The sequence below is a fragment of the Chrysochloris asiatica genome, unplaced genomic scaffold (assembly GCF_000296735.1).
Source record: "Chrysochloris asiatica unplaced genomic scaffold, ChrAsi1.0 scaffold00113, whole genome shotgun sequence".
In the NCBI taxonomy this organism is placed as follows: Eukaryota; Metazoa; Chordata; class Mammalia; order Afrosoricida; family Chrysochloridae; genus Chrysochloris; species Chrysochloris asiatica.
Genome location: NW_006408631.1, coordinates 1,576,748 through 1,598,649, shown reverse-complemented (window position 1 = coordinate 1,598,649; position 21,902 = coordinate 1,576,748). Strand labels below are relative to the sequence as shown.

Sequence of the window (21,902 nt, the reverse complement as noted above, 5' to 3'; positions counted from 1 at the left end):
TTGCAGTTCAAACGGCTTTGCAGTCTGGCACATTAACCCACAGCACAACACCAGTTAGTGACATCTTAATAATTCATTAAGATTCTAATTATGAAGAATAACTTCTTGTAAAAATTCAAACAATGCAAAAGCCTATAGAGTCCAAAGTCTTACTTACCTTCAAAATTCTCTGCTTTTCCCCTACCTGTCAGTTCCACTTTCCTCCTTGGAGATACTGGATGTTTGAGATTTTTTTCCATACTTCTATACATTCATCTTGTTAAGTGTCACTGAGGTGGTTCTGATTTACAGTGATCCTGTGCATAGCAGAACGAACACTTTGCCATCCTCACAATTGTGATTACATTCAAGTTCTAAAATGCCCATTCTTCCCAATGTTATCCATCATTTGTCATGATCCACACAATCTAAAGCCTTTGCATAGTCGATAAAGCATGAATAAATGTCTTTCTGGTATTCTCTGCTTTCAGCCAAGATCCATTTGACGTCAGCAATGAGATCCCTAGCTCTGTGACCTCTTCTGAACCTGGTTTGATTTGAATTCCTGACAGTTCCCTGGTGATATGCTATTGCAAATGCTTTTTTTGTTTGTTTGTTTTAAATCTTCTATTGTGAATTAAGTAAAGTCTTACAGAGAAGTTTATCATTCTTTACGTTCACCAAATCATGTTTCATCTCAATGATTGCAGTCTGCTCCATGCAACAACAATGATCCCACTTCCTCTAGTGGTTTTATTTCTATTCCACCCACCTTTCCATCCTTTCTCAACTTTGTTTTTAGGTAGATACTACCCTTTTGATTTTCAATGATTTCATGGTGAGCGTACTCTTCTCGTGTTGTTGGTCCCCCTATACACCCACCTACTGCTTGGCTTAAAATTGGGCCATGATAGTGAGTTCCATTCCAAACCTGAAGGGTGGTTGAGAGCCACAGTCTCAGGTTCCTCCAGTCTTTTTCTGACTAGTAACCCAATCTTTTTTCTTTTCTTTCTTTCAATTTTCATTTTGCCTTCTCCTACTCTAGCTGAGAACTTCTAATGTAATCTGTTTCAGAGCATTTGGTGTAGTGGTAGCTGGATATCATCTTGTTCTTCTGGTAGCAGAGTCATGGAGACTGATGTTGACATATACCATTAATCCCTTTTGAGTAATTGATTAGAAGCATCTTCAATGTTCATCATTCTTCTTTCTTCTGCACATGGAGAGAGCAATAGTTGCACCTTAGATGGCTGCTCATGAACTTTTAAACCCAGGCTCTACTCATGACAATAAGATATCTTTGTGAACTATGTTATGTCCACTGACCATGGTATCCCCTGAGACTATGGTTCTGAGCCTCTAGGCTCAGATGTTTGATAGTATCTAAGAAGTTTTTATCATTTTGCCTCTCCTATGCTCTTGGTCCTGGTGTGGCGCTGTGGGTTAATGCGCCAGACTGTAAAGCCGTTTGAACTGCAAGGTCGGCAGTTCAAACTCACCAGCTGCTCCTCGGAAACCCTATACAGGGTCGCTATGGGTCAGAACTGACTCAACGGAACTTCACAACAACAACAACAACATGCTCTTGTAGTGTAGTGGTTATGAATTGGTTGCGAACTTCAAGGTCAGCAGTTCGAAACTACCAGCTGTTCCGTGGGAGAAAGATGAGGCTTTCTGCTCCCATAAAGATTTATAGCCTTGGAAACCCTGTACAGGGTCACTATGAATCAGAACCAACTCCACGGTACATAACAACAACAACAACAGTGCTCTTGTACATGGCTATTTACCTTTGCTTCAAACACATTCATAGGTGTGCTTGCAGCATAGGTAAATAGCCATGTACAAAATATCTACTTTGTGGATATACTCCCCCTCTTCCTCTCATATTCATTCAGCCTGTGTATCTGTCCATGTATTTACCTACAAAACACTGTTTCGAAGTTGTGTATATAATACTATTTACACCTGCCCCCTTTAGCCCTTGCATACCTCCCTGTCTTTACCTGTCTTCATCATTCTTCTACCAACCTCCCTTCTCTTGTATATTGCCCTCCCCCTTTTTGTATATCGCCCTCCCTGTCACCTGAGTTGACATATATCTACCTTCTAGCCAGTGAATTACTCTCCCTTTCCTCTCACCACTAGTAACCACCAAAGAATGTTTCTTTTATTGTGAAAACCTTTCCTTGAGTTTTGACAATAGTGATCTTATACAATCTGTCATTTTGTGGTAGACTTGTCTTACTAAGCATAATGTTCTCCAGATTCATCCATGTTATGATGAGGTGTTTTGCAGATTCATTGTTATTCTTCAGCAATGAATTCCATTGTGTGTATATACCAAAATCAGTTTTACCCTTGATGGGCATTTACACTGTCTCCATTTTGCTATTGTGTATAGTGCTGCAGTGAACATCAGTGTGTATGTATCTACTTGTGTCATGGCTTTTATTTCTTGTGGATATATACACCAAATAGAGGGAATGCTGGGTTATACGATATTTCTATTTTCAACTTTCTAAGGAAACTCCCTGCCATTTCCCACAGTGATTGAACCATTTATAGTTCCACCAGCAATGTAATAGAGTCCTGGTCTCTTCACACCCTTGCCAGTATTTGTTGTTTTCTGTTTTTTTGAACTTTGCTCTTCGTTCTGGGATGTGGTGATAATCTCATTGTTGTTTTGATTTGCATCTCTCTAATGAGAGCTCTGATAGCATAGTGGTTATGAATCGGGCTGCAAACTGCAAGGTCAGCAATTCAAAACTACCTGCTGTTCCTCCAGAGAAAGATGAGGCATTCTGCTCCCGTAAAGATTTACAGTCTAGGAAACCCTGTACAGGGTCACTATAAGTTAGAACTGGCTCCACGACACACAGCCAGCCAATGGCTAATGGCAGACCAGTCACTGGAGAAAGGATATCATGTTTGGTAAGGTGGAGGGTCAGAGAAAAAGAGGAAGACCCCTGATGAGATGGATTGACCAAGTGGCAGCATCGATGGACTCAAGTGTGGCAACAATAGTGAAGTTGGCTCAAGATCGGGCAGTGTTTAGTTCTGCTGTACATAGATAGGGTCACTGAGTCAGTACCAACTCGATGGCACCTAACAACAACAATAGTGGCTAATGATCACGAACATTTCTTCATATGTTTGTTGGCTGCCTGAATGTCTTCCTTGGTGAAGTGTCTGTTCATGTCCTAAGCCCTTTTTTTAAGTGGGTTATTTGTCCTGTCTTGTAGAGGTATTGTAGTTTTTTATAATTTTTAGCTATTAGTCCCTTGTCTGATATGTCATTACAAAAATTTTTTCCCCAGTTTCTTGTTCTCTTAGTCTTTTTGAGAAATCTTTTGATGCACATAAGTGTCTAATTTTTAGGAAGTCCCAGTTATCTATTTTATCTTCTAATATTTGTGTGTTTTTACTTATATTTGACAGTGTATTTATGCCATGTATTGAAGTCCCTAAGTTTTCCCCTAATTTTTCATTAACAATCTTTATAGTTTGGGGTTTTATATTTAGGACTTTAATCCATGTTGAATTCATTTTTGTATATGATGTGAGAAATGAGTCTAGTTTCATACTTCTGCAAATGGATTTCCAATTTTGCTACTACCATTTATTGAAGACTTTATCTCTTCTGTACTTAATGTATTTTGGCCTTTTGTCAAAGATCAAAGATCAAAAATGCTGATGGTATGTGGATGGATTTAATCTTGGGTTTTCAATTCTATGCAACAACTTTTGAATTATCTTCAACAAAATTTTACTTGCATATGATATTAATAATATTGTTTAGTGATTTCCATATTCCATTCTCTTTGGAATGGGTACTAATATGGATATCTTCTAATCAATCAGACAGGTAGCTATCCTTCAAATATCTTGGCATAGATGAGTGAGCACGTTCAATGTTGCATCAGTTTGTTGAAAGACTTCAACTTTTATTGTCTATTCCTGGAACTTTGTTTATCTCCAGTGCTTTCAGTTTGGTTTGACTTCTTTCTTCAGTACTATTGGTTCTTGATCATATGTTACCTGTTGAGATGGTAGATTTCTTTTTGGTACAGTGACTTGTACAAAAGATTCCTTTCATCTTGTTTCGATGCTTTCTGCATTATCAGTATTTTTTGCCCATAGAATCCTTCAATATTGCAAGTTTAAGCACAATTTTTTCACTTCTTTCAGCTTGAGAAATGGTGAGTGTGTTCTTCCCTTTTGGTTTTCTAATTCCAGGTCTTCATACATTTCTTGAGCTGCCTTTTGAAATTTTCGGCTCGGCTCTTTTATTCCCTCATTTCGGCTTCTCTATGCTTAAGAACAAGTTTCACAGTGCCTTTTAACATCCTTTTTGGTCTGTATTTACTATTTAATTACCTTTTACTTTCTTCCTGTGTGAGTTTCTAGATGTTGTCTCACAACTCTTCTAACTGGTCTTCCTTGTAGGCACAGGAATATTACCCTATCACAGACAGTATTGTATTTCAAGACAGTTCTCTAAATGTTCTCTTTAAAGATGAATGTGACACCATTCCTTTTCAATTTGTTTTTTCCTTCATAATAAACCATATGATTGACGGATTCAAAATGGCCAATACCTGTCCATTTCAGCTCAATAATTCCAAGGATATCCATCTTTGTGTTCCATTTAATTTAGAACTTTTAATTTTCCTAGATTTATACTTCATAAATTCCACATCCTGATTATTAATAGATGGCTTTAGCTGTTTCTTATCATTGTGAGTCATGCTCTATTAGCCAATGAAGTTCTTGAAAGCTTTATTCCACTCACGTCATTTTGGGCAACTGTACTTTGAAGAGGCAGTTCTTAACCAGTTGTATTTTAAGTGCCTTCTAACCTGAGGGGTTCATCTTTAAGCACTATATCTTACAATATTATGTTGCTTTTTATAAGGTTTTCATCTTCCAACACTATTATCTGACAATGTTCCACTGCTATTAATAGTTTTTAGTGGTATTTAGAAATGGATAACCTCTACTTTTTTCAGTCTGTCTTAGTAGTATGGAAGCCACACCACAATTGGGCCACCAAGAGAACTCTGTTAGTATTTGAAATGTTGGTGGCATAGCTTCCAATAGTATTGCAGTAGCATGCAAGCCACCATAGTACTGCAAATTTATAGATGAGTGGTGGATACATTCATTTAGCATATATAAAAATGCTTAGCTGTCTTATTTTCTTACTAAAAATGTATTTAAGTTAAGAATAACTGCTAATTGAGGGGATTTAAAATCTTGTAATGGATATTATTTGTTTATATTGTAGAATTCAAGTTGTAAGCATGCAGTTTAAAAGTCAACAAGATGAATATAAGAAAGCACAGGAAGAATTGAGTAATTTGCAATGTGAATTAAAAATTAAGCATAGACAGTCACAAATCTTCAGGTAAGACAATCTTTAAGGGATAGAAAAGATAGAAAAGAAACACAAAGTAAACTTTATAAACATTCTTATAATTTTAACAATGGTAGCATAGTGGTTACGAATCAGGCTGTGAACCACAAGGTCAGCAGTTCGAAACTACCAGCTGTTGCGTGGGAGAAAGATGAGGCTTTCTGCTCCCATAAAGATTGACAGCCTCGGAAACCCTGTACAGGGTCGCTGCGAGTCAGAACCGACTCCACGGCACATAACAACAACAACAACAACAACAACAAGTTTCTATATCCTTTGTGATGGACAAATTAAAAAGAACCCTACTTTTCTTTTTTCCCACCATTATCTCAGTGAAACAGTTTTACCAGTAAAATTTCAATCAGGCACATACCCTGTTCTTATTTTATTGTAACATTTAGAATGAACGCACTGTAAGTAAGCCTTTTTCCTCTTAACCAGTATTTCTTAGTATATTTTGTACCCTTAATGATAATCCATTGGAATAGGAAGCAATAGAATTGGAAGTCCTAGCCAGATCAATAAAGCAAGAAAGGGAAATAAAAGGGAGCCAAATTGGTAATGAAGAAGTAAAACTATAACCATTTACAGAGATAGGATTCTATATGTAAAAATCTCAGAGACTCATAGAACTAATGCTGTTGTTACTGTTAGTGCCCTCTAATAGGTTCTGACTCTATGGTGACCCTATCACAACAGAACAAAACTCTCACAATTTTGGTTACACTTGAGCCCATTGCAGACCATATTCTGGCGCGCTTCATAATGTTTTCCTCTTCTACCACACTATAGTTGACAGTGCTCAGCTGCTATTCATAAGGTTTTTCGGTGGCTAATCCTTCCGATGTAGTCCACCTCTATTTCCCTGTCTATTTTAATCTGGAAGTACCACTGAAACTAGTAGCATAACTTTCAGTATCGTAGTGGTTATGAATCAGACTGTGAACCGCAAGGTCAGCAGTTCGAAACTACCAGCTGTTCCGCAGGAGAAAGATGAGGCTTTCAGCTCCCGTAAAGATTTACAGCCTCGGAAACCCTGTACAGGGTCGCTATGAGTCGGAACCGACTCCCCGGCACATAACAATCAGAGCAACACACAAGCCACCACAGTATGACACACTGACAGATGAGTGGTGGACTAAAAGAAGGGTTTAACTAAGTGGCAGTATACAAGAGCAACATACCAGAATCAGTTGGATTCTTCTATACTAACAAAGTGAATACTGAAAAAGGAATCGGACACAAGAACGTTTATAATTTTTGTTGTTGTGTGTTATCAAGTCAGTTCTGACTCATAGTGACCCTGTATAGGGTTTGAGAACAGTGGTTGGTGGGTTTAAACCACTGACCTTGCAGCTAATATTTCAGTCCTTTCCTACAGTGCCCTATTTTTTGTTGTTGTTAAGTGCCGTCGAGCAGGTTCCGACCCATAGTGACCCTGAACAGGGTTTCCGAGGCTGTAACTCTTTACAGGAGCAGAAAGCCTCATCTTTCTCCCGCAGAGCAGCTGGTAGTTTTGAATTGCTGACCTTGCGGCTCACAGCCCGATTAGTAACCACTATGCTACCAGAGCTCCTTGTGCCATACCAATATTTACAGTAACCACCCAAAAGATGAAATACATAGGAAGTGACTTACCTAACCAGGGAAACAAGACTTACACAAAGAAAATTACAAAACACTACTACAAGAAAGTCTCTACTTACATAAATAGGAAAACAAAACAAACAAACATGCTTTCTAATAGGCAGATTTAACACTGCGAAAATGTCAATACTACCCAACGTGATCTATAGTTCTCATGCAATCTAGATCCATATACCAACAACATTGTCTTATGTCAGGTTCTCTAGGGAAACAAAGCCAGTGTTATTTAATATATATGTTTATATCATGGAAATGACGCACGATTCCACAGATAGGAGAGTCCCAAGTGCAGGCCAGGCAAACCAAGATCAGCGTGCGATTTCAGAAAGCAGGAATTCCAAGCGGGGCACAGAGCAGGCGCTGGAGCAGGGGCGGCAGCAGGGTGACAGTCGACAAAGGCCTGGGATAGGCATGTTGCAGAATCAGCGGTGTGGGGCACATGAGCCAAGCAATAGGAATAGGTGTGCAGGACCCTCTGGTGGGTATCCGGTTTTCCAGGCACACTCAGCAGGCAGGCCATCAGGCAAGCCTCTGGCTCAGGTTCAGAGAACCAGAGGTTAGATGACAACTCAAATGGCGGATCCAGATCCTGTGGTGAAGAAGAATGTTAGTCTTTCCTGCATGTCCACTACATTGGAAGCAGGCCACACACCCCAAGGAAACATCCCCTCAATTTATTGGCTTCTCACAACCAATCATCGTAGAGTTATCACCTGACAAACAACTGGAAATCCTAGCTCAATCAAGCCGACACAGAATCTAACTATCACAAACATTCTCTAATGATATGGAAAACATATCATATACTTTATTTATATGGAAAGAAGAGAAACCAGGTAAATTGAACACTATTTAAGAAGAATTAAGTAGGAAGCCTCATACTTCCTAATCTTAGAACCTACTATTCAGGCATAGTGGTCAAAACAGCTTGGTACTGATGTAATGACACATACACCAATGGATTAGAATTGAAAATCCAGAAGTAAATCCATCTATTTATGGACAGCTGATAATTCAGCAAAGGGTTGAAGTCCTTCAAATGGTGAAGAAGACAGTCTCTTCAGTGATTGTTGCTGGCAAAACTGGATATACATTTGCCAACAAATGAAATAGAATCCTTACACCTTTCACACAAATGAAATCAAAATAGATCAAGGAACTAAATATAAGATTTAGAACTATTATGTTTATGGAAGAAGACATAGGGACAAACCTAGGAACCCTAATATATGGCATACATAGACAATCAAACTAAAACGTAACAGCAGAATATGAACTAGATAGCTAGGACCGCCTAAAAATTAAATACTTACGTTCATCAAAAGACTTCACCAAAAGAGTAAAAAGAAAACCTGCCAAGATTTCAATCTCTAAACTTTACAGAAAACTTCAGCACCTCAAGAACAAAAAGAATTCCCCTTTAAAGACGGGCAAAGGACATCAGCAGAGACTTCACCAAAGAAGACAGGTTGTCAACAAATTCATGAAGACATGCTGTGATCATTAGCTATTTTTGTTGCTGTTTTGTGCTGATAAGTTGATTCCAACTCATAGGGACCCTGTATTGGCTTTCTGAGGAGCAGCCAGTGGGTTTGAACCAGTGATCTTGTGGTTAACAGTCTAGTGTTTATCTTGTAGCACCACATCAGGACTCCGTTAGCCATGTTGTTAAGTGCCTTCGAGTAGGTTCTGACTCACAGTGACCAGATGTATAGGGTTTCCAAGAAGCAGCCTGTGGATTTGAACCACAGACCTTACGGTCCAGATCACTATCCCACAGTGCCACTTCAGGACTCCATTAGCCATTGTTGTTATTGTTAGGTGTCATCGAGTTGGTATGGACTCATAACGACCCTATGCACAACAGAACGAAACACTGCCCAGTCCTAGGCCAACCTCACAATTTTACCACACTTGAGTCCATTGGTGCTGCCACTTTGTCAATCCATCTTGCTGGGGGTCTTGCTCTTTTTCTCTGATCCTCCACCTTACCAAACATGATATCCTTCTCTAGTGACTGGTCCCTCCTTAACAATATGTCTGAAGTATGAGAGACTAAGTCTGGCCATCCTGGACTCCAAGGAGCACTCTGGATATACTTCTTCAGCACGGATCTGTTTGTTCTTTTGGCAGCCCATGGCACTTTCAATATTCTCCTCGAACACCATAACTCAAATGCATCAATTCTTCTACGGTCTTCCTTATTCACTGTCCAGCTTTCACATGCATATGAGGTTATTTAAAATACCATGATTTAGGTTGGGTGCACCTTAGTCCTCAAGCTGACATCTTTGCTCTTCAACACATTAAAAAGGTCTATTTGTGTAGCAGATTTGCCTAATGCAATATGTTGTTTGATTTCTTGACTGTTGCTTCCATGAGTGTTGTAAATCTTTACTGGAGTAGAAATCCATTTTGGTCTTTTTCTTCTTTCTAGTCTTTTTAACGACCTTTTGTTTTCTTGAATACTTTGATCTTCATCAGTAAGTATTTTAAGTCCTCTTCGCTTTCAGCAAGCAAGGTTGTATCATCTGCATATCACAGGCTTTAATATAGCATCTGCATTAACAACTTGTAATATGAAGTTAGTGATCAGTTCCTCCATTTCTTTAAAGAGTGATGTTAGAATCTAGTTTGGGATTGCATTGTATCTATAGCTTGATTTGGGTAGTTTAGAGATTTTCATAATTTTAATTCTTCCTATACATGAGTATGGTATATTTTTGTCTCTTTTGGTTCTTTTTGTTGTGTTTGTAGTTATCTTTGTATAGGTCTTATTGTTTTTCTAGTTAGATTTATTTTTACGTATTTTCTCTTTGGGTGTCTATTATAAATGGTATTATTTTCCTGATTTCCTTTTCAGAGCTGTCTTTATTAGTGTACAGGAATCCAACTTTTTTTTTGTATATTGATTTTGTACTCTACTCTGAGATGTTGCTGAATCTTTCACTGAGTTCCATTAATTTTTTTGCTGAGGCGTTGAGATTTTGTATGTATAGGATCATACCATCTGCAAATATAGTACTTTTTCCTTGCCAATTTGAAAGCCTTTAATTTCCCTTTCTTGCCTTATAAAGCTCTGGCTAAGACTTCCAACACCACATTGAATAGGAGCTTTAATACAGAGCGTCTTCTTTGTCTGGTTTCTGTTCATAAAGGGAATACTTTCAGTTTCTCTCCATTGAAAGTAATTCTGGCTGTTGGATTTGTGTATATGCTCTTAATTATGTTGTGGAATTACCCTTATATTCCTATTTTGTTGAGAGCTTTTATTGGGAATGGGTTTTGGATTTTATCAAATGCTTTTTCTGCATCAATTGATAATGATTATGTGGTTATTTTTCTTTGTTTTATTTTTGTGGGGGATTACATTAATTATTTTTCTAATATTGAACCATCCTTGTATCACTGGTATGAATTCCACTTGGTCTTGATATATTACTTTTTTTGATATGTTGCTGAATTCTATTGACTAGGATTTTCTTGAGAATTTTTACATTTGTGTCCATGAGGGAAATTGGTCTGTAATTTTTTTTTGTAATGTTTTAGCCTAGTTTGTGTATGAGGGTTATGATTGCTTCATAAAATGTATTTGGGAGTTTTCTATCCTTCTTCTATGTTTTGTAATAGCTTGAGTAGAATAGGGATAATTCTTCTCTAAATGTTTGGTAGAAATCACCATTAAAGTCACCTGGGCCCAGACTTTTTTGTTGGGAATTTTTTAGTGACCCAATCAGTTTCTTTTTTTGTTGTTGTTATGTGTCTGTTCAGGTTTTGTACTTCATTCAGTATTGGTATCAGTAGATTGTGTTTTTATAAACGTTTTCCCATTTGTTTTAGATTTTCAAATTTGTTGGAATATGATTCTTGATAGTATTCTGTTATCCTGTTTATTTCCATTGGTTCTGTTGTGCCTATTTTGTTTATTTTGCATGCTATTTACATTTCCTTGTTTTCTTTAGTTAGATTTTCCAAAGATTTGTCAATTTAGTAATCCTTTAAAAGAACCAACTTCTTGTCTTATTCTTTCTATTGTTTTTCTGTTTTCTTTCATTTATTTCTGCTCTAATCTTTATTATTTATTTTCTTCCGTTGTCTATAGGCTTACTTTTCTGCTCTTTTTCTTATTGTTTGAGATGTTGCTGTAATGTGCTGATTTTGGTTCTTTCTTCTTTTTGAATGTGTAGATTTATTAATATAAATTGCCTTCTAAGCACTGCTTTTACTGTGTCTCAAAGGTTTTGGTATGTTGTGTTTTAATTCCTCATTTGAACCAAGAAATTTTTTTATTTCATTTTTTAATTGTTCTGTTACCCATTAACTTCTAAGCTGGATGTTATTCAGTTTCCATCTATTTGATATTTTCCCCTTGATTCCCCTATTAATATCTAATTTCTGAGCATTGTGATTTGAATATGCTTTATAGTATTTCTGTGTAATACAGTTGTTTTAAAGTCTGCATCTAGTAGAGCCTATGTCTGATCTTCCTTCAGGGTTGTTTCTTTTGATTTAATTTAGCCTTTAAATGATCGCCCTTTCCTCATTTTTCTTTGTTTTCTGATAATTGTTGAAAATAAAACTTTTAGATAATATTATATGATAGTGTGATTACTCAGATTCTTCCTCTTTCATGGTTTGTTAGGTTCATTCATTGTTCATCCACTCTTTCTTTTTCTTTTTATCTCTTTTTCTATTGTTGAAGATTGGTATTCTATTAGCTTAGAGCCTTTTACATTGTATGTTTGATGAACCAAACTATGAGGGTTGGAGGGAAGCTGCAAAAGAAACCCCAAACAAACCTCTTATAATCTTCACAGATTTGCTCTGTGCTGAGACAGTCCTTAAGAGGCTGACATTGAGCTGGGAGATCTATCCCAGAGAAAGTTTTAAATTACCTTAGTTTTTCTGAGCATGTGTGCTGCCTTAAGCAGGCATGTGGTTCTCAAAATTATAAACATGTTAGTACCTTTATGTGTTCAATTTCCCACAGACATTCTCTCCCTGGGTCTTTTCTCCCTAGATCTCTTTCCTTTGTACCATGTGGTCACAGGCTCTTCAGTTTGCTGTATAGTGCCTTAGGTCATGCCTACTGCTCTTCCGTCTTGAGAGGGCTTCAAAGTGGATGAAACAAATGTAAGCTTGAAACTTAAAATGTAAGATTGATTTGAACAGGCAAAATTATACATTGCTATTAACAAAGTATGGTCTGCTCTGTTCACTAAGATCTGTGGATCAAGATCTCAAACTGGAAACAAAGCTGCCATGTCAAACTAACTACCAAGTAGTAGTCGAATATGGTACTTAAATCCAGTATTGGAGAGGAAAATCTTGGTATCTTCCTACCAGACTGCAAGTCCTATCCAGTTGCTGTAACCTCAACCTATTATTCATCAGAGTTCCAGCACTACTAGTATCACCATCTCTCCTCCACATTCCCTCCTTTTTTATAAATGGACCAGAGTGTAGAGTTTCTTACTGTCATCTTGCTTCTGTTATCTCTTAATGGAACCATTTGAAGAATCAAACTTGTTAATTATTTAATGAAATCTGCTCTGTCTCCTTTTATGGATTTTTCTTTTGGTGATGTATGTCAGAACACTTTGCTTGACCCAGTGCCATGAATGTTTTTTCCTAATAGTTTCTTCAGAAAGATTAATAGTTTTAACTCTTACATTTAGGTTTATAATTTATTTTGCACTAACTTTTGTGTAGGATGTGAGAGAAGGATCAAAATTTATCTTTTTGCATAGCACTATCTAAGTACTCCAGCACCATTTGCTGAAAAGGCTATTTTCCTACTGAGTTATATTGAAACATTTATTGAAAATCATTAACCATAAATGTAAGCAATTATTTCTGGATTCTTTTATTCCATATATTTATATGTCTCTTATGCCAGTACACACTTTCTTGAACCTGCTAGTTTTGTAGTAAATCTTGAAAATAAGAAATGTAAGTATTCCAACTTTATTCTTCGTTTTCCACATTATTTTGGCTCTTCTTGGTCTTTTGCATTTCCACATGAATTAAAAAAATAATAATAATACATTTTTGTAAAATAGCCTGGTGAGATTTTGATAGGCATTGAATTGACTCTATTGATCAGTTTAGGAGAACTGCCATCTTAGCAATGTTAAATTCTCTAGTCTTTGAATAGTATATGTCTTTTCATTATTTGAGGTATTTAATTTCTCTTAGTAATGCTTTGTTTTCAGTACACACATCTTGCATTTTAAAATTAAATGTTTTTCTAAGTATATGCTTTTTGATGTCCTTATGAACGGAATTGTTTTATTTTGTTTTAGTATAGGTGACTGCAAGTATATAGTATATGGAGTGTTGGTGTGGCATGTAGGCTAAGCACTTGACCTCACTGTGAGTTTGAAGCACAAGGTTGGCAGTTCAAACTCACCAACCACTCTTGGAAGTGCTAGAGAGGTTTGCTATGAGTTAGAACTGACTCTCTGGCATGTAACAAAACAAGTATATAGTATATAGGGTCCTGGTGTGGTACTGAAGGATAAGTACTTGACTGCTAATTGCAAGGTTTGCAATTCAAACTTACCAGCTCCTCCTTGGAAACACTATACAGCATTGCTATGAATCAGAAGTAAGTCAATGACACTTAACATCAACAGAAGTGTACAGAAATAAATTTGATTTTCACATGTACATCTTGATGAACTAATTTATTTCTTCTAGATTTTTATTGTTGTTTTGATGTAGAGTCTTTAGGATTTTTCACATAGATGTTTCTATATAAAGCAACCACCACCATCACCAATATGTCAACTCCTTTTGTCTTTACTCACTGAGCCATATTTACACTTACACCCTTTATTCATATCTTCTTCCAAGTTGTTAACCACGAGACCACCAGTTTGTTGTTGTTAAGTACCATCGAGTGATTCCGACCCATAGCAATCCTGTATAGGGTTTCCGAGGAGTGGCTGGTGAGCGTGAACTGCCGACCTTGCAGTTCAAATGGCTTTGCAGTCTGGTGCGGTGTGTTAACCCACAGCACCACACCAGGACCCCCAGTTTGTTTGATACCATTTAAATCCTCACCAGCTGCTCCTTGGAAGCTCTCTTCAGGGTTGCTATGAGTAGGAACTGACTCAACGGCCCTTAAAAACAACAATAAATTCTGCTTAGGTTCTCCTGGGTTACTCCCACTACAGCAGTTGTATATTTTGCCTCTATTTCATGGAGAATGTTAAGGTTATCACAGGCAGATTTACTGTGAATAAAATGATGCTTAAGTTTGAGAACTCCTTACTCAGAATTCTTAGCAAAACCTTGGAAGGGATTCTAGCAAAAAACAAAACACATCAAAGGTAATTTAATTGTGTAATTGTTTAGAAATCTGACTTTTCTCATTCTGATTTCCTTTCTGTCACACTTATGATATGCATATGGCCATGGAATAATCACAGGCATTTTGGAATCTAACTAAGGAAAGTTGAATTGGCAATACGCTTTTATTTTTTTAATGTTTTATTGTGAATTATGTGATAGTTTACATGGGAGAACATTAGCTTTACATTCATCTTATCGTATGTCATTACATTGCCATGGTTACAATCCCCGCCATGCAATATCAAACAATCAAATGGTACACCATGCAAGCCTCCCCCCTGGTCATCAGCACACAGCCCTTCTCCTTCTCCAGGTCTAGAGTTCCCAACCACTCCATCTCTCCACATCATCATCTCTGCCTCCGTCTCTGGTGTCACTGTTTCTCTGGGTAGGGTCCTGCGCTCCACTCTTCTCCCTTGATGGTCCCAGGGCCCTCCGCTCCTGGACCTCCGCTCACTGCCCTCCTTTTACTACAAAACATCCACCTTTACAGTTCCAACCCATAGTCAGTCCTGATAGTAATTATTCACTATTATACCACATGAGTGCTATCCACATCTCCTTTCATCAGTCCTGCCCAGACAGATTGGATACTACTCAGTGGAGGTTCTGCCTTCTTCTGTGCCCTCTGGATCTAGGCTCCCTCTTGATAGCTTGTAAGCCAGTCATTTCTTGCCTTTGTAGCACCCCCCCACCACCACCACTATTTTTGGTAGCTAATGTCCAAGTTGCCTAATCCTGTCTACTCTGTGTATTGAGGGGGTGGGAATAATCCTTGCTGTCAAGATTGGTTCCCTCTTTTGAGCTACTGCATCCATAGATGTAGGTTGAGTTTATCAAGTGGTATCAGATTACTCTTTTCTACCTCTTCTTTCTTCTTCTAGTTGAGCTCTGATCATCCAGTCACTGAAGCCATATCAAGTGGGTATTATCTGTAAGTGTGAGTGTTCTTGTGCATATGCCCTCTCTTTCTTATCAGCTGGATGCTTTACTCTCCACTCTAGTCCTCTGTGGCTATGTCACTGACTTTGAGTCCAGGAGTCCCCAGGTCTTGCCAAACTTCAGGCCAACTGGGTCTCCACCTGGGTTAATAGGAGTGTATTGAATGTGGTTGCTTCTTCTGTATTCATTGTTGTTTTTCCCTCACTTCCCCTTATTCGGTGACCAACATGGTCACCAGTCAGAGCAAATGTCTGCTTGTGTATTCCCATTGAGTCTTAGTCTTGGGAGGGGGTTTGCCCAGAGGGGACCCGACTACTTGCCTTAATGTCTCCTGAGGGAGCAACTTGCCTGTTCTTGTAGTAGTCAATCAGACTGCCTATATTGTATTGTATTTTTCCTATAGGTCTTTCTTTCAAGAAGTATCTTCTGTTCTTCTAGCCACTCCAGGTTGGTCTGCTTATCCTTTCCTGTGGAAATTTCCCACCTTAGAAAATTCTGAATGGGGTTTAGGATTCCACCTATGGTCTTATGTAAGGCAGAGGCTCCACAGGAAGCCTCCTTCACTGAGCACATTGTAGCCCCATTTTAGGTATTCCAATCAGTTATAGGCAGAAGACGGACTTACAAGCTTTCTATGGTGATATTTCTGGCTATTCCTTTCACTCCTCCTCAAGTGTCTATTTTATAATGGTATGCCAGGGAAACCAAGATTCAAAAGACAGCCAAACTTTTTAAGATTATTTCCCCATTTTGCCCATTCCAAACATGTCTCAATCCCTGTATCCCAGAGCCCTGTTGTTCAAAGGTTGTGCATACATCATTATTTACCTCTGTCCCACTTAGCACATGCAAACCTGCCTAATTGTTTTCCCATCTGACTTGTTCTTCCATTCTCCTCCCCCTTCTTCTGTATTGCCCCTTCCCTAGCACCCAAACTATCCTGTGTCTATTCCCTACCCTGTGCTCCACCTTCTGTTCCTTCCCTTCACCCCACATCCCAGTAACCAGCAAAGAACCCCCCACCTTTAGAATGGGTTCTTTTTCTTAGTATTTTACAGTAGTGGTCCTATGCAGTATTTCTCCTTTTGTGACTGACTAATTTCACTCAGCATAATGTCCTCAAGGCTCATCCATGTTATGTGAGAGCTTACAGCTTCCTTGTTATTCTTCAAGGTAGCATGATATTCCATTGTGTGTATGTACCACAGTTTGTTTATCCATTCTTCCATTGATAGGTACTTAGGCTGTCTCCATCTTTTTGCTATTGTAAATAGTGCTGCTATGAACATTGATGTGCATATATCTACTTGTGTTATGGCTCATGTTTATTATGGGTAAATACCAAGTAGAGGAATTGCTGGATCATAAGGTCTTTCTATTTCCAACCTTCTGAGGCAATGCCGTATTGCTCTCCAGAGAGATTGGACCATTTTGCAATCCCACCAGCAATGCAGGAGCATCCCAGTCTCTCCACATCCTCACCAGCATTTACTGTCATCTACTTTTTTGATCTTTGCCGTTATTGCTGGTGTGAGATGATATCTCATTGTTGTTTTGATTTGGGCAATACACTTTTATAACAGTCATTTGAAAAGACAATATTGAATGCTTCAAAAAGCCAATTAAATTACAGATTACATATTTGCATGTGCATTTTAAAAAGTACATGCAATTAAGTGTCATGGATGAACTGTATCCTCCCAAAATGTGCATCAGCTTGGCTGTACCAGAATTCTCAGTGGTTTGGCAGTTAGGTGATGATACATAACTGTATCATCATGTGATCTGATATGATAATCCCTTAAATGCTTGTGTTGTCTTCTGTATTCTTGTAATTTAGTGATCTTTTTTATCCACTCATTAATTTTATAATATCTGTTGGACACATGCTATGTAGTAAACACTGCTAGGTTCTGAGGAGAAACTGATGGATAAAACAGATAACATCTCTAGTCAGAAAGATAATATTAAACAATTATACTCCCATGGCTTCGGGAACCACCTTTTTGCTTATAACTAATTCCCAGAGCTGTATCTACATCTTTCTTGATGTTTAGGAAAATTATAGTAAGGATATCTGAAGTAATAAACTTCATTAATAGCTATGTATATATATAAAGACATTACTTGAGCTGTGACATTTGATGAAGCAAAAGCTTTGGACCCGTCATTTTAGAATGTATTTTTACTCTGAGTTTTATATTTATAGAACCTGTGGAAACCATGGTATATGAGACTGCTAAGAATCCTTGACTTACATTTTGATTTCATGACAGAACCACTTTCACCTAGTTTTCTTCGATAAATGTTTGCTGTTGGATTAATTCAAAATTTAATAGATTTATTCTTTATGAAAATAACCTATCTCCCTTTATACTTAAAATAGTAACAAAATGAAAATGAGTTAGAGTGATTGTATGCCTTAATCTAGCTTGATAGTCCAAATTTATTTATATATGTTTTCTCAGCATAATAGCACCTCCTTTCACTTTCAGAATGGTCCAGAGATAACAATTGTATATGCTTACTCTGGAAGTATGTCCTAAGAGAATGATTTCTTACTATGATTGCTTTTTAAAAAAACAATTCTAATTTATTTATTTTTCACTACTTTACAGTCAAAAATTGTTGGAGTACAAATATATCTGGAATAAGATACTTTCATTCCTTACTTCTACTAAAAGGGAGCTTGCCACTATTAGAAATGAAGTATATGATAATTTTCAAAGCTGGACTTCACTGAAAGAAGAAGTTTTTCTACAAATTAAATCTATAAGTGAAACAGCCTCAGCAGGTTTGTTATTTATATATAGAACGCAACTGTCTTTTTTTTAAAAAGCTCATTTTTGTATGATAGACATTAGAATTAACTGCTGTGGGTTGACAACTATAAAGATCAATTCCAACTCATAGGTTGACTAATTCTAGGCATATCTAAGAAAATATGGTATGTCTTTCTTGAGCCAGAAATCTGATTTTTCTTGTTAAATGCACTATTTTGTATTTAATTTTTTTTCTTGTGTTAATTGCAAAGTTGTTCATATTTGAATAACCCTGCCATAGGTAATGACTATAAATTTAGCACAAAATATGAAAAAGAACTAACTGAAAACACGAGCGAGTAAAAGTCAAGCACATAATGGGAGTGGTGAACATTGAAGGCAGGGAATAGCACTGGGTGAATTCCCTGTTTGTTGTTGTTATCTGTTTGGTTTTTCTGCTATTAGACCAAGGGCAGGCACAGTGTGCTCCATGCTGGGAAGTTGAAACTGATAGAAATCTGTAGTCTTTTTGGTATAAAGAACTGGGGGCAAGAGAGCAAAGTAGCACCAGCCTCTAAGGAGTGAGGGAAAATCCCAGAATATAGATAGCCAGAGAAGAGGAGCCCACATTTTGCATATAAACTCTTCCCAGATCTCTGGCTTATCACTGAAACATTTGTGCACAGGGAAGAACCTAGACAGCCTGTCTAAATTTAAAATAATTTTATCTTAGCTGATGCCTACCTCAGGAGGGAAAGACTTTTTTTCAGTCTGTTTTGTCCAAGTTAACTGCTTGTTAAAGCAAAGTAAAACAAAATCAATACTCTAACAGGAACATAACAGAATTTGGAGTCTCCATATTACAAAATTCACAGTGTTCAGGATATAATCTAAAATTACTTGACTTAGGAAGAAACAGGAAAAGCATGGCATATATCCTATACGAACAATTGAAACCAACCCCAAGCAAACCCAGATGTTATAATTTCCTAACAGGAATTTTCCACCACTCATCAGTTTGTCATACTGTGGTAACTTGTGTGTTGCTGTGATGCAGCAAACTATGCCACTGGTATTTTAAATACCAGCAGGGTACATCCAGGTGGACAGGTTTCAGCTGAGATTCCATACCAGGGTAGACTAGGAAGAAGGAGAGACAGATTACTTCAGAACGTTTAGCCACCAAAAACCTTATGAATAATAGTGGCACACTATCAGATAGCACCAGAATATTCTCAGATATCTAGTGCTGGAAGATGAGCCTCTTAGGTTGGAAGGCACTCAAAGTATGACTGGGAAGAGCTACCTCCTTAAAGTGGAGTTGACTGTAATGATGCAAATGGAGTAAATCTCTCAGGATCTTCATTTGCTGGTAGAGCACAACTAATAATGAAGAGAAATAGCTGTAAGCATCCATTAATAATTAGAACATGGAATGTGCGAAGTATGAATCTAGAAAAATCTGAAGTTGACAGAAATGAAATGGAACACGTGAAGATCAATATCCTAGGCATTAGTGAGCTGAAATGGACTGGTGTTGGCCATTGTGAATCTAAAAATCACATGGTTTACTATGGCGGGAATGACAAATTGAAGAGGAAATGGTGCCACATTACTATGTTGAAGTACAACGCTGTCTATGATAGAATAATATCCATAAGTCTACAAGGAAGATCAGTTAATACAACTTTATTCAAATTGATGCAACAACCACAAAAGATAGTGATAATGAAATTGAAGAATTCTATCAACTTCTTCAGTGTGAGTCTGATCAAACATGCAATCAAGATGTATTGATAATTACTGGTTATTGGCATTCACTGATTGGAAGCAAGAATGATTAGTAGTTGGAAAATAAGGCGTTAGTGGTAGAAAAAATGCTGACGATCATAAGATAGAATCTTGCAAGTTGAACGACCTATTCATTGTAATACCTTTTACAAAAAGACTACTATACACATGGACCTCACCAGATGGAATACACAGAAGTCAAATGACTACATCTATGGGAAGAGATGGAGGAAAAGTGAATGTCAGCGGCCAAAACCCAAGCCAGGGACAGACTGTGAAAAGACGATTAATTGCTCTTATGCAAGTTCTCTGGTAGCGTAGTGGTTACGAATCGGGCTGCGAACCTTAAGGTCAGTGGTTCGAGACTACCAGCCGCTCCACGGGAGAAAGATGAGGCTTTCTACTCCCGTAAGGATTTACACCCTCGGAAACCCTCTACAGGGTCGCTATGGGTCGGAACCGACTCGACGGCACTTAACAACAACAACAACATGCAAGTTAAGGCTGAAGCTGAAGAAAATTAAAACAAGTCCATGAGAGCCAAAAAATGACATTGAACATATCCCATCTGAAATTTGAGATCATCTGAAGAGCAGATTTGTTGCATTAGATACTACTGACTGAGGACCAGAAGAGCTGTGGATGACATCAATAACATCGTACAGGAAGAAAGCAAAAGGTCATTAAAAACACAGGAAAGAAAGACAATAGCAAAACTGATATCAGAAGAGACATTGAAACTTCCTCTTCAGCATTGAGATGGAAAAGGAAATGGAAGAAATGAGGAAGTAAAAACCAAATAGAAAATTTCAAAGGACAGCACGAGAAGACAAACTCAAATATTATAATGAAATGTGTAAAGACCTGGAGTTAGAAAACCAAAAGGGAAGAATACACTCAGTATTTCTAAAGCTGAAAGGACTGAAGACAAAATTTGAGTCTTGACGTTCAATATTGATGGATTCAACTGGCAAAATATTGAGTGATTCAAAAGAAGGTGGAAAGAATACATAGAGTTACTGTATCAAATAGAAATGGACGATGATCAACCATTTCAAGAGTTGGCATAGGATTAAGAGCCAATAGTACTAAAAGAAGTCATCCAAGGTACGCTGAAGGCATTGGCAAAGAAGATGACTCCAGGAATTAAGGGATTATAATGAATTGAAATATTTCAGCAAACATGTAGCACTGGAGGCACTCATCCATGCCAAGAAATTTGGAAGACAACTCCTTGCCCAACTGATTGGAAGAGACCCATATTTGCACCTATTTCAAAAAGAAATGACCCAACAGAATACAGAAATCATTGGACAATATCAGTAATATCACATGCAAGTAAAATATAGCTAAAGATAAATTTAAAAATGGCTGCAACAGTATATTGACAGGAAACTGCGAGAGATTCAAGCCAGATTCATATAAGGATTTGAAACAAAGGATATTATCGCTGATGTCAGATTAATTTTGGCTTAAAGCAGAGAATACCAAAAAGATGTTTGCCTGTGCTTTATTGACTGTGTAAATACTTTCAACTTGTGGATCATGACAAACTATGGACAAAATTGTGGAGAATGAGTATTCTAGAACACTTAATTGTGCTCATGAGGAACCTGAGCCTAGAGCAAGAGGCAGTCTTTCGAACAGAATAAGGGGACATTAAATGTTTTAAAATAGGAAAGGTATGTGCCATGGTTTCAGTGTGGCACTGCAGGATAATGTGCTGGACTGCAAGGCCCATTTGAACTGCAAGGTCAGCGGTTCATACCCACCAGCCGCTCCTTGGAAACCCTATACTGGGTTGCTATGGGTCAAAACCAACTCAACGTCACTTAACAAAAACAACAACATACTTAATCTGTATGCTGAGCAGATAATCCAAGAAACTGTATTATATGAAGAAGAACGTGACATCAGGATTAGAGGAAGTCTCATCAGCAGCACGTGATATGAAGATGATGCAATCTTGTTTGCTGAAAGTCAAGAGTACTTCAAATTCTTAC

The 21,902-nt window shown here is 37.6% G+C and overlaps 1 protein-coding gene across 1 annotated transcript in view; it reads left to right on the top strand.

The window, feature by feature from the left end:
* Positions 1-21,902, top strand: part of LEKR1 (leucine, glutamate and lysine rich 1) — a 316,240-nt gene that overhangs the window by 86,144 nt on the left and 208,194 nt on the right. The window contains exons 2-3 of the mRNA XM_006867992.1: positions 5,270-5,389; positions 17,965-18,140. Of these exons, the coding sequence (XP_006868054.1) occupies positions 5,270-5,389; positions 17,965-18,140 (296 nt within the window). The remainder of the gene's footprint in view (positions 1-5,269; positions 5,390-17,964; positions 18,141-21,902) is intronic.